Source organism: Musa acuminata, chromosome BXJ1-1, assembly GCF_036884655.1.
Source record: "Musa acuminata AAA Group cultivar baxijiao chromosome BXJ1-1, Cavendish_Baxijiao_AAA, whole genome shotgun sequence".
NCBI classification, from domain to species: Eukaryota; Viridiplantae; Streptophyta; class Magnoliopsida; order Zingiberales; family Musaceae; genus Musa; species Musa acuminata.
In genome coordinates, this window is record NC_088327.1 from 4,441,314 (window position 1) to 4,456,849 (window position 15,536).

The window sequence follows — 15,536 nt, forward strand, 5'->3', positions numbered from 1 at the left end:
AAAGAATGGTCAGTCAAACATGCATCTACCACTACTCTACCATGATCAGGAACCAAAAGAATTGTCATTCATTTGGATCAGTACTTTGGCTCCTGAAGTAACAGAACAGTGCATTTCTGACCCTGTGACACACTGTCAGTTTAGATTAACAATGAAATAATCATGCGATTATTTATGTTCCCTTGTTCTTAAAGAAAAAGGAAGATGTCTAATTTTTCCTATTCTGAGACTAATTTTTGCTTGTCATCCACCATCATTCTTCCTGAGGGAAATATGTGATGAGTGAACTCCCTAACTATGCTTATATAGATCAAGAATCTTCCATCCAAATTTCCTGAAAAGTTCATCAAGGCATGGTCTTCGGATCCCCTCAATTGAATCCAAAGGCTTACAGCTCAAACAAGATAATGAAATAGAGAGTTTAATATTAAAAAGAATGAGGGAGCCAACCATTTTTCCAGCACAAAGAATCAGAGAAGGGCTAGCAATTTAGAGTTGAATTTAGAGATATGCTAGAGATTTAGAAAGGTTTATGAACATTAAAATATTGGGCAAACTTATAATTTTCATAGGGTGTATGTAAGAAAGATTATTTTCATGACTTGAATCCTATATACTCGGACTCCAGATAACAATTAAGTGTGGTTTGTTTTGGATGTTTTAGATGATAATACTTAATTAAACATTTCTGCAGTTTTCTCAACCAAACCTTGATTCTTGGTTTGGTCATGCTGCTAAGCACCAAATGCATGAACCTTGGAAATTTTTGTGAACAAGTAAGCTTGTTCTTGTTCTTAACTTGAACTCAAAATCTTGATTGCACAACCAAATATAAGGAATGCTTAGTCAACTGTATGATAGTCAATGAAGTATTTGGACATTTGTTGGTGTGCATGCGTTACATCTAAATAAGGAACTCAATCAACAACGCCTGTAAGATGAGAAGCAGAATAGAATAACATATACTCACCATATTATAGTTGGAAGATTGCGACGAGTTGTTTGCACATTATCTGAATGTTTCCACCTACCAAATGTACTGTCTCATGCTGTTCACAGAGCAGTTGGCTGCAAAGATGCAGAACGCTGCCTTCGGTCTCTTGCATGAGTTGGGGACGAGACGGTGCTCCGTGAGGATCCAGCGAGCAAAAATAATAAGCAGAGGAGGACGTTTGCTCTGTACGGTAGCAACATAGGATGAGTCGGAGACGGAGCAGCAGGAGACTCACCGAAGACTACCAGGAAGCCAGGAAACCTCTGACGGACCATTGCCAGGCGGCCATCTTTCTCTGCTAACAAGGTGTTTGTTGGTTTGTTTCTGCTTCATGTGTTGCGGCATGTGATTGCGTTGGTCCACGTGGCACTAATAACTCGTAAGGCGTAGCGGAACACCTAACTTGGCTAATACAAAAAGGAGGGATTCCATCGGTGGCAGGATTGACGGCCAGGATCGTCTGATCATCTTCCTTTTGGTGGGCGTGCAAGCAGGAGGACCGTCGTTCTGCTCCGCGATCACCGATCGACCGCTCTCCGTGGAGGTCAGCGGCGGCAGGGGCAACCGGACGACCCAGAGCCCGTGGACTTCTGTCGCTCACCTCGCACCTTGAACTACCACGGGTGTAGGAGTCGGAGGAAGGCTTCCAGCAGCAACGAAGAGGATATCTTTCCCACGCCTTCGTCGGATCGGCTTACCTTTCTCCCCGATTTGATTAGCCTGAGGTCAGTCGATCGAAATCCTCCGATCGTACGTCTCTCCCAGTCTTGTTGATTCTGTGTGAACTCCAATCTCTGGATCTAAATCAACTGATTAGTGATTTCAAGATAGTGTCTTCATGCGTATGCTTAAGGTGTATCATCGTCTCAAAATCCCCACATAAGGCTTCTCTAGTTTCTCATACCACGTCTTGCCAAAAGTTTTACTTATGACGGTTAGGTGAAAAGTGGAGAAGGCATATGAGTTAGGTTCAGACCCTCTTGTATGACATCCTTCCCCTTCTTCTTGGATCTAGGTGTTTTAATTTCTCTTCCTATCCACCTTCTGGTCCTTTGTTTCTCCCTTGTGGATCCTGCCCATCTCCATCTCGGCATCTGCTGCTACAGATTTGTGCATCACAGGGGCTTTCTCTTTTGACATTTTGCATTGAACTTGCGAGTTTGGCACAATTGCTATATGCTAACCGAAGGTTCTGGTGTGATTGTTCTTTGATAGTTGCCCATGTTGGATCTGTTTCCGCAGTCCTGATTCATCGTATTCTTTGGAAATTTATTTTTTTGAATTTAGAGGTTTAAATCAGTGATTAGTTTGATGAGGAACAGCTGTAATTTGAAACCCTAATTATATATATTTTTGTCATAGTTTATTGGAAAGTTTTTGTACAATACATAATACTAATTTCAAAATAGTCACTGGATGGTTCGTTAGGACTTTGGCTAGGAATCCATTGGTCTGTTTTGTTATTTTGAGTATTTTATAGCTCTCAGTACTTTTAACAGGTTTCTCCATACATTCTAAATGTAATGATAAACAGCAATCTCATCATGTTTCAGTTGCTTGTTTTCCAGTTTGCTTCATCAAAGCTGCTCAACGCTTCCACATTCAGAGAATGGCCTTTGCTGCGTCAACTTATGGGGTTGATTTAATTAAAATGCATCCACATGGTATCCAGTTGTGTGAGAAGCATCCATTAGTACATTTGAGCAATTCAAAGATCAGAAGATTCGAGAGAATGATTAGAGCTGGATCCCAAATGACAAATTCTAGACCAGTCGTTAATAAACCAGAGATTGATTTTAGTGATCCAGATTGGAAAAGACACTTCCAGGAGGATTTTGATAAACGGTTCAATTTACCACATTTGAGGGATATTCTTGCCATTAAGCCAAGGCCAACTACATTCTCACTGAAGAGCAGGTTAAGCCATTTCTTTTATTTTCTTCTGTTTTTATTTAAGAAAAAACACCTTTCCTTATTAACTATTAAATATTTGGTTTTCCTTCAAGCAAAGTTTTTATCTTCTCTTGAGTGTTTCTCAGGATAGCTGTGCACTCTTGACATGTTGATTGTTGCTTCTTGCTAGTCCTTACAAGATCTTGTACTGGGAACATGACGATGATGACAATATTTTTGTTGTTTGGTTTTGATAGAATTCCTCTAGATGACGGTGATGGTGCAGCAACAGGAAGTTGGAACGGCTATGTGAATGATGATGACCGAGCACTTCTGAAGGCATTTCCCTGTCCAGATTTGATTTTTCTTTTTTTTCATGGATTACCTGTCAATATTTCTTAATTATTGGAATGGCTTGATTTTCTCAATTAAAATATTTTTCAATAATTATATGCTTAATAGTCGATAGATAACATGTACTACAATGCATGCTTTCATGTATAGCGTATCAATTTTGTTCTACTGAGAAGAAAACGGTATTAGTTCGTATATATGTGTATGCTTTTATGTGAAAGCTATGAAAAAAATCAGGAGTTCTTTAACTGAACAAATGTTTCTTTTTGCTGCTCTGCCAGTGACTAAATTAGTTCACTATTTTAATAATAGTTTGGAACAGTAATGTCATGCATGATTGAACAAAGCTAGCAATTTTCCTAATTTAAAGTCCAAAAACAACTGAAAACATATGCTTTAGTTAACTTATGTTAATATGACCAATTGTATGATAATTAGATGGGAGCAAATTGTTAATATAAGCCAATCGAAGGAAGTGACGTGGGATTTTTCCTATAGAAAAATTACAAAGTTATTAGTACATGTATTATAATCTATTATCTATTTGGTCGTATAGGCAGTTCTTTCTGGTGCCACCGGTTGGGGCTTTTTATCATTGGCCAAGAATGAGAAGTTAAAAGTTCTCTACAATATTGAAGAATCTCATTCCTGATTGTTTGCATCATTTCTAATTATTTGAACAGTTTCTTATCCATGAATTTTAAAGGAAGGCTGGTACAATATCCAGTTTGTATGTTGGTTCTAAGTAATTTACTAAAGTGTCATTCTCATTATTTTTGGATATAGTATCAAGGATTTTGTAGGTGTTAGCTAGCCTGATTGGTAAAAACTTTGTCAGATCTCTGCCCGGAAGGTTCTGAATTAAAAACTATATTCATCACTTATCCTTTGCCAAAAAGAAGAAAAGAATATTAGATAATATTGAAAAGATAAAATTATGCATCCACCTATAGTAAGGAGCATGAGTGAATTAACTGATATGCGGAAATATAGCCATCAATCTGGCAACGAATTGCATCCACCTACATCATGTAGTTAGTTGTGAAAGGCTATGAGTAGTATCCATGCACTCAATAGAAATTTCTTTAGATCTATATTAGTGTTCTTGATCATTCTTCCGAGCTGAAAATGGACCATCTTCATGAAGTTTAAGAGATTGGTCCTGAATGTCTCAGATACTAAACCTGTATGCGAGGCAATAATGAAACAGATCTTCGAACCTCAATATGTTTCTTGGCAGGTTATAAAGTTTGCTTCTTCAACTTCTGCTGGAGCAGAGTGCATTGACCCTGACTGCAGCTGGGTGGAACAATGGTATTTTCTAATAGTTGCTCAATCTCTTTTTTCTTTTGTAAATAGTAGCTAAGAGCATTGTAGGATTATTCTTTTCCGTATGGCATGTTGCATCCTGGATGTAGATATGGAGCAGCCAAGTGCACCAGGTTCCCACCAAACAGGGTGTCAATATTGAACAATTCATGATTACAGGATCCAGATCTGAACAAATTGAAACACAATTTGTGAGAGTGTCAATGTTGAACAAGTCACAATAACAGGATTTGAATCCAAACAACTTATAACACAATGTGAAGGAAAATTGAAAATCAAGACAACATGAACATGTTTAACTCTAAAGATGATAGTTTGACTTATTTAAGTAATAATAAAATTATCAATAATGTGAGCTAAATTGAAAAGTTTTAGATATGACACCCGAATTGACATAAATTTAGACATAAACATGCCTTGTCAGTTGTCACAATACATTGATAAGGATGTTTGAGGTATTGCTTAATTCTTGAAAAGCTAGATCATCCTCTTGTTTCCCTCTGAGCTGAATATGGTTTCAGGTTTAGTCCAGGTGGCCTTATAAGCTATAATGTAAACTGTATTTGTTGATTGTGTTACTCTTTTTCTTATTTTGATTCTTCCTTCAAACTCCAAGGGGTATTTTTTGTTAGTTAAATACCTAAACTTCTTTTAGCATATGATTGGTTATTTAAAGTTCAAATGGTTTGGAAATTATGACACTCTCATTGCTGATTTTCCTCAACATGAAAATTTAAGCACACAAAATTATGCGAAATTCTGTATTTTTCCCTTTTAAAAAGTTTGCATACCTTTTAAGCATGAAAGAAACTCACTGATACACCACAATGAAACAAAGATGCAAGTATTCAAATTGATGTCTTGTTTGGTGATTTGTCTGTTCTGCCATCTTTTATACGCAAGTATTTGATTGTATTTACAATGATATGTTGCTGAAAATGCTAAAAACTGAGATGACTGAAAGTACCAACTGTGTGAAAATTAAAGTTGGCTTGTAAAACAGAGAAGGGAGTTTTCAAGCCTTTGTGGCTCTTGCATTGCTTATGAGTTCCATCTGCAACCTATAGGTCATTTTGGTCAAATACATATACAAGCATGTCCTTAACCTATTGTGTTGTCATTGTTGTGCTATCTTGTATCTCCCTTTGTTTTATACTAATTGTTGTTCTTATATTTCTAGGGTGCACCGTGCTGGACCACGTAAGCAAATATACTTCGAGCCAAGGGAGGTAAAAGCTGGAATTGTTACTTGTGGAGGACTTTGTCCTGGTCTCAATGATGTCATTAGACAGGTTGGTCATCTCGATCATGCTATATTTTCATTTTCTATGTGGTTAGCAAGTGGTTCCACGTCATTTTCTATGCACAGATGTGTTCATAGGACATTCTCTCTGTAATTTTGAGCTATATGCATTTCTGTGAAAAAGAAAAAAATCCAAAGTGAATCAATGATCATGAATTTTGATCCTTATAATATCAGAATATTTATCTTTGAAAAATCATAATAGGTCCAGGGATTATATAACATTTTCTAGTAGCTTGAAGAAACTTGTCAATTGGTGGAACATCATTAATCATGATGTTTCTGTTTAGTCTTATGCCTTTCAAAAATTTGTTTTGATTGGTTTGGATTTCATAGTTGTAGATCTCTTGCTATGGGATATGAATCATGACTTGTAGCATTATGGCGTCCGATGTTTCAACTGCTAATATTCAGAAGACTAGATTTATAAAGAGTTAAACTAAAGAAATGGTCCATGTGTCTGTCTTACACAGCGCATTTTTCAATTGTTAGATATTATCTGTCCAACACCCTCACCAATAAACGTGAGATGGATATATGGTTGACCGGTTGATAGGAAGAAGAGACTAGTTTTTGTGTCTTTTGAGATATTCATGGTGCACAGGTTCTAAATCTGCAAGATGATGCTTCTTCCAAGCAAGGACATCAAATAAGTTGTTGCCTTTATATGATAACAGAATGAAAGAGGGAAAACTTCAGATGTTTATGCAAAGATCCAACTTTCAGGTAGCAGATCTGCTTTCAACAGAAGATGACAATAAGTAGAGAGATAGAAAAAATAGAGTAAGAATCAAAATAAAAAAAGAGGAGGAAAACATTACGACAATTATGTGGAGAGCCTCATGGTTAGATAAATATTAAATCCCCCTCCCAACACATTGACGATAACAAAAATTCATTTTTTATGTTTTATTTTATTTTGTGTTGACTAACAATTAATTTGTTTAAGTTACTGATCCATTCAAATTAGTTGAAATCTGAGCAAGTTGAATTCTTGAATTCTCAACTCAAACCCTGCTTGTAATGTCTTTCTAATTATGGGTAAATTTTTTTTAGGATGCATAGTGAGGTCATAGATTTTGCTGGATTTGAGAAACTTGCTCTTGCACTACTCATTTTGAACTTTGGATCAGTTCCTCATTGTAAGAACCATAGATGCTTGATGCTACTTTGAAAGTTTTCTTGTTTTGATTTTAGTTTGAGATTCAGCAGTTTCAACAATTTTAGCAGTTTTAATAATGTTGGTAGTTTTGGATCAATTTTGGTGGTTTCAACCTCTTCAGACCTGAATGAGTAGGATTTTAGCAAAAAATCATTGAGAAAAATGCATTCGAAAATTTCATAAGGAAACTAAAATTGGAAGGATGGGATTGGTTTACATGATTTTAATCGAGTATATCAATCTGTATCTATTGTATTTATGTTCTCAATAGAGCCATATGGTATCAACCAACAAACTAAATTTCCCTCTGGACTGGTCCATACACTGGCCTGAGCATGAACCAAAATGCGGACCATCTTTTTTGGGCAGTTTGGATCTGGTCCGAGCATGAACCGAGATGCAAACCATCCGTTTTTGGGCATTTCAGATCTGGCACTGGGGACACTGGGTGGTAATCCCTTTGAACTGGGTGATATCAGACCTAAACCGGGTGGTAAGAGCCCGGTCCATGACCTGAACTGGCCCTGGTCCAGATTTTTTTAGGTTTAAGTTTAACTCGACTCATGTCCCCTCAATCTCTCTCGTGCGAGGGAGAGCACTGCTCACCCGTTGTTGCCCAATGCCCAACACCCAATGCTACTCCAGGTACACCTCCTTCTCTTCCTCCTCCTTATCCTCTTCTACTTCCTCTCTGCCTCTTGCTACTCACTGCTACTGTTGCCATCCACTGTTACTCCTCTTCCCCTCCTCCTCCTCCTGTTGTTCTCCTCATCTCTCTCTTCTTTGTCTCCTCTTCTTCCATGCTTATTACCTCCTCCTCTTTACTCTCCCTTCTTGGTATGGGGGTATATACTGTCATACCATATATTGGTATACTAGAAATTTGGACTTGTATTGGTCCCACGACAGACTGGTATAGGTCTGTTATCCAAAATCACAACTCTTGGTATCTGGATTATTGGAATGGGATTGATCCAAATTGGGACTAATCCAAATTATTTGTAACTTTTCTTTTGTTACAAATAAAAAATTGGTACAAATGCCTCTTTTGGCATCTGGATCCACTATCGTGAGACCCCCCCCCCCCCCGGCCATGCCCCCCGCCCCCGCCCCCCCCCTCCCATTTTGCCTTATTGGAATGGGGATCAACAAATAGCCATTGACTGAAACAAGTGACCTTGGCTCTTACATTAAAGACTAGTTTTTGTGTTTTCTTAATTTTTTTGTTGATAATTCAATTAGTTGTTTGATTGATCCATCAAATTATGGTTGATCAAAAGATAGCTATAAGAAGATGGGAAAGGATCAGTTAGCTATTATCCCAAACAAGAAATAATGATATATGGTAAGCTGGTAAACTAGAAGGGAAGAAATAATAGAGGCAGATATTTTGCATGTTTTTAACTAGTAAGATTCATTGTTAGGGCAATGATAAACAAAGATTAGAGGAAAAATTTGAGGGATAGGGAAAGTAAGAAAAGAGAAAGATAAGGTAGAAGGGTGGCTCATGGCCAGAGAATCACAAGATACAATTAAAAGATGTCTGCAAAGATCATCTTTTTCTCTACTGTGACTATATACTCCAGAGTCCAGACAAAGTTCAACCGACAATTATACTTAATCTGAGTAAGATTCTTAGAACCCTTGGGCCCTAGGTGTAAATGTGGCATGTCTTCTTGTCTGAAGCAGGCAATTTTAGTCTTCTTTGTTTGTGCATGAAACTTGTGGTGGATTTATGCTAAGAGTTGACTAAAATTAAATAAAATGCAAAGTGTGAAGAAAATTGGCGTAGGTAAATGTTACTTCTGCAGTAGCTAATGTTACAGCAGTAGTTTTCTACTGTTCTATCATCAAAATCTTAATTTTAAGAAGCCATTTTACTTTTGTTTTTTTGTGGTTGCAGATAGTGCTCACACTTGAGAAATATGGGGTAAAAAATATTGTTGGAATCCCATATGGTTACCGTGGATTTTCTGATGAGGGCTTATCCGAAGTACCGGTTAGAACAATTCCATCAAGTTCCATAAATAAATATATGACTGGAAATTCTCTGTTCTCATGTCTTATTTAAAATTTAAAGATATCATTTTCTCTTTGCAGCTTTCACATAAAGTGGTTCAGAATATTAACCTTGCTGGTGGAAGTTTCCTAGGAGTATCTCGCGGAGGGCCTAGCACCAGTGATGTAGTTGATAGCATTCAGGTACTTCCTTGGATTTCCATGCTGTGTTTTTTATCTGTTGATGGGTTATGCTAAAGATTTAGTTGATTATCTCCTCGGCAGCATTTGGTAAATTTAGTACTAATTTGTGAAATTTTTGGTCAAATAAGGCCAAGAGAATTGATATGCTTTTTGTACTGGGTGGTGATGGGACACATGCAGGGGCACTTGCCATACATAACGAGGTACAAATTGAGTTTCTTTCTTGCATACAATTTAGCATACATCACACATGCACTAAAAGGCATATTTATTTCATTACTATGTTTTCATTGTTAAATATGTCAAACTTTGCTTGATACACTGAGAAGTTATAGTTATCAGCTTATCATCATAGTTTAATTTTCTGCTGATATGTTACTTTCTGCACCAGTGTCGCATGAGAAAACTGAAAGTATCAGTAGTCTGTGTGCCAAAAACTATTGATAATGACATACTACTAATGGACAAAACATTTGGTTTTGATACTGCTGTAGAAGAAGCTCAGAGAGTAATCAATTCTGCATATGTCGAGGTGAGAAGTTTATTTAATGCTCAATATGTTGATTATTCATCAAACTATTTGACCTTGTTTCTGAAATATTATTGTCTTGTTTTTCCTCAAAAATAAGAAATGTTGCTTTGTTTTATTTCTTCCTGGCCATTATTTTTTTAATTTTCTGTGACTTAGGCTCGCAGTGCATACCATGGTATTGGATTGGTCAAATTGATGGGAAGAAGCAGTGGGTTTATAGCGATGCATGCATCACTTTCTAGTGGTCAAATTGACATCTGTTTGATTCCAGAGGTTTGTAACATCCTTGTGAATCTCTGGATTTATTGTCATGGTCGGTTCACTGACTTACATGCAAATGAAGGTACCTTTTAATCTAGAGGGGCCAAATGGAGTCTTACAACATCTCGAGCATCTCATAAAAACAAAAGGAAATGCTGTAGTTTGTGTTGCTGAAGGAGCAGGACAAGTACGCTGATGTGCTTTGTAGACCTTTTTATTCTTTATTTTGGGCATATGTGCTTTTGAGTATGAGAATTTATAGAGTTCATCTTGAAGAATTATGCAGTATTGACTAGGACTTAATTATACTTTAGACTCTGGAGACTTATTACATGCTTGGAAGTTAAACTTTGTGAATCTTAACTTCTACAAACAGAAAGAAGTTAGACTAGAACTTTATGATATGTTCCACGAGTCCAGTGTATGCAAATTTTGGCCACCATTCTTCTGGGTGGGAGTAGATGTGTTTCTTCTCATATTACCTTGAAATGCTATGACACTGAATAAGCTGTATCTAAACTTTAAAAAATGAGTGTTCTACAATTTATTGGTGATATTGTTGAAGATATGTGATTTCCTTGAGCCACTTTTGTAATAAGCCTGTGATTGTTTTTCAGGATTATCTACATAAATCAAACACCACAGATGCATCAGGAAATGTGGTGCTTAGTGATATTGGAGTTCACATTCAGCAACAGGTGCATGTTCATTAGTACCTTATTTCAGAATTGTCTGATAATCTTTGTTGTAAAGGTGAAATGTAGTGTATTTTTTCAGATTTTTTAAGAGTGGAGTGGGTAAATTTTGCGAGGATGACTAAAATAGTTGAAGTTGCTATATTTTTAGACACTGAATGTTGATTGTGGCACCATATTTTGATATTTAGATGAATTTAAAGTTTGCAAGATAAATTTGAAGGAAATTTAGGGTGGTAGTTTGTCACATCTGCCTACTAAGACACCCAAAAAATTCAGGGGCACCAAGATCTGCCTCTTGCTTATTATCAATTTAACTAGAAGGATGCCAATTGTCACGAGCCCATACCCTTTATTGATAGCCCCGTATTTTGATAGTTTATGGTTATCGAAAGCATGGTTAGCCTTGTTATGCTTGAGAGCAAGATTTCAAAAATCAACCATACTGGATGGTAGGTACAATATTTACTGGTCTGAGTGGGACTGGCATGTGTACTGGGTGATTTCGTTTTGTTGGGGTTGCATAAGTTGTACTACTTGTTAAGCTTATCTTATCAGGTTTATTGGGCAGTAAAGTGACTGATACCAAAGGGTACAAGTCTGTAAGCCTACCGCCCAATATTAGTATCTTTTTTTAAAATTCATGACAGTTGTGGTGGCTCTCGGTTCTTTTTTTTTTCCTCCTCTCTCTTTCCCTTTACCTCTTTGTCTCTCTCTCCCCAACACTTTGTTATCGTCTCCTCCCTGCCACATCGCTGCCGCTGTCTTCTCCTTCTACCAGTATATATTGCCACCTCTTTCTCCTCACCCATTTTCCAATTGTTGAAGAACTTGTATAAGTTTTGGACCAAAAGTTTAAACCTTGCTTGGAAGTACAAGATTATTTATCTTATGACAGGTTTATCTTATCATTCAACCATATTTTTCCAACAAAAGATTCGACAGTTGCTTCTATATGTTGTCTTCTTTATAGAAAAAATTCAGCTTTAGTAGCCTGTTTTAATAAATTGCAACACTTTGTGGTTTTATCTAACTTATATGTTTCGGACATGTCATTTTCCATTGTAAATAAATATCATGTCAAATTTAATCATGCTTCAATGTCCAATAAGTTTAATTAAATATGTATGTGCATCATAGCTAATTGAGATTAGCATTTGGCAAAAGGCAATAAATGGATGTTGTACCTTCTTTTAATTTTCTTTTCTGTTCTGATTAGTTTCTATTGTTTTTACCCAATGATTTAAAAGTGTTAGGCGCCAAAAGGCGTTAAGGTCTAAAAACACCCAAGGCGTTAGGCGCTCGCCCGAGCGAAGCAAGACGCTAAAATATAAAAATATATAATATAATTAATATAAATTATTTAAATAAAAAATATACTATTAAATTAAGAAAATTGGGTACAAAATCATGTCATATTAATAAAAATTCTCAAAAATCAAAACAATAAAATTTTACATCAAATCTATTGAGTTGTTCTATACACTTGCCATTTATTCCGAAACTTAACAATAATTTTAAATAAATAAAAATTAATAACATTAAAATCAAAATAATATATTATTAATCTAATAAATAAAAATACTATTATTAGTATACAGTAAGCAGTATACTGTTAATATATTGTTAACAGTATAGTAAGAAGAGTGTGAGAAGACCAAGGCTGCTGAGGCAACGACAACGGTAGCTAGAGCGAGAGCGGCGAGCGGCAGCTGTAGCGGGAGCCGCGAGCGCTAGTGGGAGTGGGAGCGGGAGTCGCGAGCGGCGAGCGGCAGCTGTAGTGGGAGCCGCGAGCGCTAGCGGGAGTGGGAGCGGGAGTCGCGAGCGACGACAATAGTGACGAGCGACGATTGTGGCAGCGGTGAGAAGTCGGCGAGCAGCGATTGTGGCAGCAGCGAGTAGCGACAGTAGCAGCGGCAGTAGAGAACAGCGAAAGCGGAGAAGAAATCTCGACAGCAAAATCGTGAGTGTTAGGGTTGGGGAAGTCGGGGAAATCGCGAGAGGGAGCCTATCGGTGATTTAGTTGGTTCGATTGAACCAACTAAAGCACCTGAGATCGAACCAGACGTAAAACATTGGTTCGATCGCCTGGTTTAACCCGGGCGCTCGCCCGAAGCGCCCGGCGCCTGGGCTCGGGCGAACGCCTAGGCGGCGCTTCGTTGAAGCGAGGCGCTTGGACATGAAGCGAGGCGCTCGGGCCTCGCCTCGCCTCACCTCGCCCGAGCGCCTATTGAAATCACTGTTTTTACCAAATGTTTCAATTTTAGCTTAAACTATATACCATGATAGGAGGTGCAAGTCACATAACCTTCTATTTTCCAGCTTCTATCTCCTCTTTGCTTTTATTTGTAATTTTTTTCTTTACTTGATACAGAATGATTTTCTTTAGGTCTAATCCATCCAGTCATGGGAAATGATCCATGCAGCTGACCCTAAATAAATGTGACAAAGCTTGTTGCCATTATTATTCTTGTACCTTGTTTAGACTTAAGTGTCAATACATATGGACACATCAATCTGACTCAATATGTGTGTGTACCCAGGTTTCCCATGTCATGGATTGTCATTTTTCTGGTGAAAATTTCTTTAATTTTGTAGTGTCAGACTGTACTCCTTCCCTTTCATTTGACTGGTACACTCACGAAGACAAGTTTCGATATATTGGCTCTATGTCACATTCCAGCCATCCATCCACACACAATGATTTTCATTCTCGCAAATATTTGATTAGAGATACAGCTTGTAGTTACACACGAATTGATGATTTTCAAGACAGCATTTTAACCTCTATTTTCATATTATGTTATGTTTGATACTGGTAGATTGTTATTTTTATGGGAAGTTTCCTTATTATTTAAAAAAGGAATTCTTAGTTCAGTATAAAGGTAAATAACATGAGCCGTTTTTGTCTTTTTAAGCTCAAGATAGGATGTCTATGATTCCTACTTTCCGATTCTCTCATTGTATTGTAACACTTGATTAAAGCACCACATTTGTTTGGCATAAAATTATCTTTTGCACCCACTATTGCTTCTTATGATTCCTTCTTTCCTCTTAATGCTAATTTTTCAGCAACAGGTGCATGTTCATTAGTACCTTAATTGTTAGGCGTAAAATTCTTAGTTCAATATAAAGGTAAATAACATGAGCCATTTTTGTCTTTTTAAGCTCAAGATAGGATGTCTATGATTCCTACTTTCCGATTCTCTCATTGAATTGTAGCACTTGATTAAAGCACCACATTTGTTAGGCGTAAAATTATCTTTTGCACCCACTATTGCTTCTTATGATTCCTTTTTTCCTCTTAATGCTAATTTTTGAGTTGTATACCACATGTTTTCTAGGACTAACAATTTTCTTTAATAACTATAAACTGTTTTTAACTGCAAAATCGCTATGTAGAAATTTCCCCTAACGACTCTTTTTGATGATTTGATATGTTTATTGGATTACTTGTACTGTAGCAGCAGATTCTGATTCGTGACATTTTTCCACAGATCAAAAGACATTTCAAGGATATAGGTGTTCCAGCAGATGTGAAGTACATCGATCCAACTTATATGATCCGGGCTTGCCGTGCTAATGCATCCGATGCAATTCTCTGCACTGTATTAGGCCAGAATGCTGTAAGAATCACTAATTTTTCTGCTCCTCGTAGAAACATATATTACAAATAAAATTTCAGTCAAATCTTATGGCAAGTCATTTAATGGCTGATTTGGATATCTTCATTGTTATCCATTGTCTCCAGCTTCTATCAATGGATATTGGAGGCACAGTGCTGATTTTCTCGACTGAACTGCAGTTGCTTTATATTCAGGTACACGGTGCATTTGCTGGGTTCAGTGGCATTACAACCGGTATATGCAACACACATTATGTCTACTTCCCGATCACACAAGTAATTGAATCTACTAGGCACGTCGACCCAAACAGCAGGATGTGGCACCGATGCCTGACATCGACTGGCCAACCTGACTTCAATTAAAACTATACGGGTGACACCGAAAGACAATAAGGATGCAATTAGAATTTTCTCAACCTTGCCTGCTGTCAAATTTTGTGAGTTCAATGCGTGCCACAACTATATCCCATCTTGATTTGGGGAACGATAAAACCTCTGTTAGATGGTGTTGGTCTCTTGTTTCATTACGTCGAAGGGAAGTTATCATTGACCCTGCAGTTATCCTGTTTATGGTCTCGGATGTGATCTAATGAAGGCAAATGATGCATGATGCAGAGACATGCTAATCCGTTTTTCTGAGAGTATATTTACGTAAAACTAATTGTGTATATACCACGGGACTGGTGGCAGAGGCTGCGGAACCTCCTTGTTTCTTCAAGAATTCTCTTATTTTGCTGGAAGCTCGTCTACTGTCGCCTCCCTGCTATCGAGAGGCTTACGAATATTAGTGATGGGAGTTACATGTTATTTCGGTGAGGAAGGTCCTGACTCTGTGAATCGTATCTTTTCTCAATGCAATTTTTTTTTTCAAAAATTGTTTGGAAGCCATGTGCTGATAAGTTTGGAATTTCTTTTCAGTTTTTCGATATTTGGTACTTCGGAAACTTGCTAGGTGAGGGGGATTGATTCCTCCTCAAATGCTCTCTTCCCATGGGGGGGGGGGTGTTATTACAACCAGCTTGTGGTCAATTCGGAAAGCAAGGAGTGAGGGGGTTTTCCTCATCCTTTTGTTGTTTTCTATAAATTGCTTGCTTCTGTGACTAATCCCCTCAGGTTAAAGTTTTCTAAATATCCTGAAAGCTCAGTTGAAACATATCCCAAAATAATTAAGATGGGTGAAGCCAAA

At 37.4% G+C, this 15,536-nt stretch overlaps 1 protein-coding gene across 2 annotated transcripts; it reads left to right on the forward strand.

Moving 5' to 3' along the window:
- Positions 1 to 2,023: 2,023 nt before the first annotated feature.
- On the forward strand, positions 2,024 to 15,224 carry LOC135583203 (ATP-dependent 6-phosphofructokinase 5, chloroplastic-like). 2 transcript variants are annotated; one of them, XM_065117651.1, is made up of 14 exons: positions 2,024 to 2,183; positions 2,563 to 2,911; positions 3,145 to 3,226; positions 4,482 to 4,555; positions 5,751 to 5,862; positions 8,939 to 9,034; positions 9,136 to 9,237; positions 9,366 to 9,440; positions 9,629 to 9,769; positions 9,926 to 10,042; positions 10,113 to 10,217; positions 10,648 to 10,728; positions 14,223 to 14,351; positions 14,477 to 15,224. In XM_065117651.1, the coding sequence occupies exons 1-14, from the start codon at positions 2,171 to 2,173 to the stop codon at positions 14,711 to 14,713; spliced, it is 1,713 nt and encodes a 570-aa protein (XP_064973723.1). In that variant the 5' UTR covers positions 2,024 to 2,170; the 3' UTR covers positions 14,714 to 15,224. The 2 variants fall into 2 exon arrangements, with proteins under 2 accessions (XP_064973723.1, XP_064973772.1); XM_065117700.1 differs by having other exon boundaries at positions 2,028 to 2,183; positions 14,546 to 15,224.
- The last annotated feature ends 312 nt before the right edge of the window (positions 15,225 to 15,536 follow it).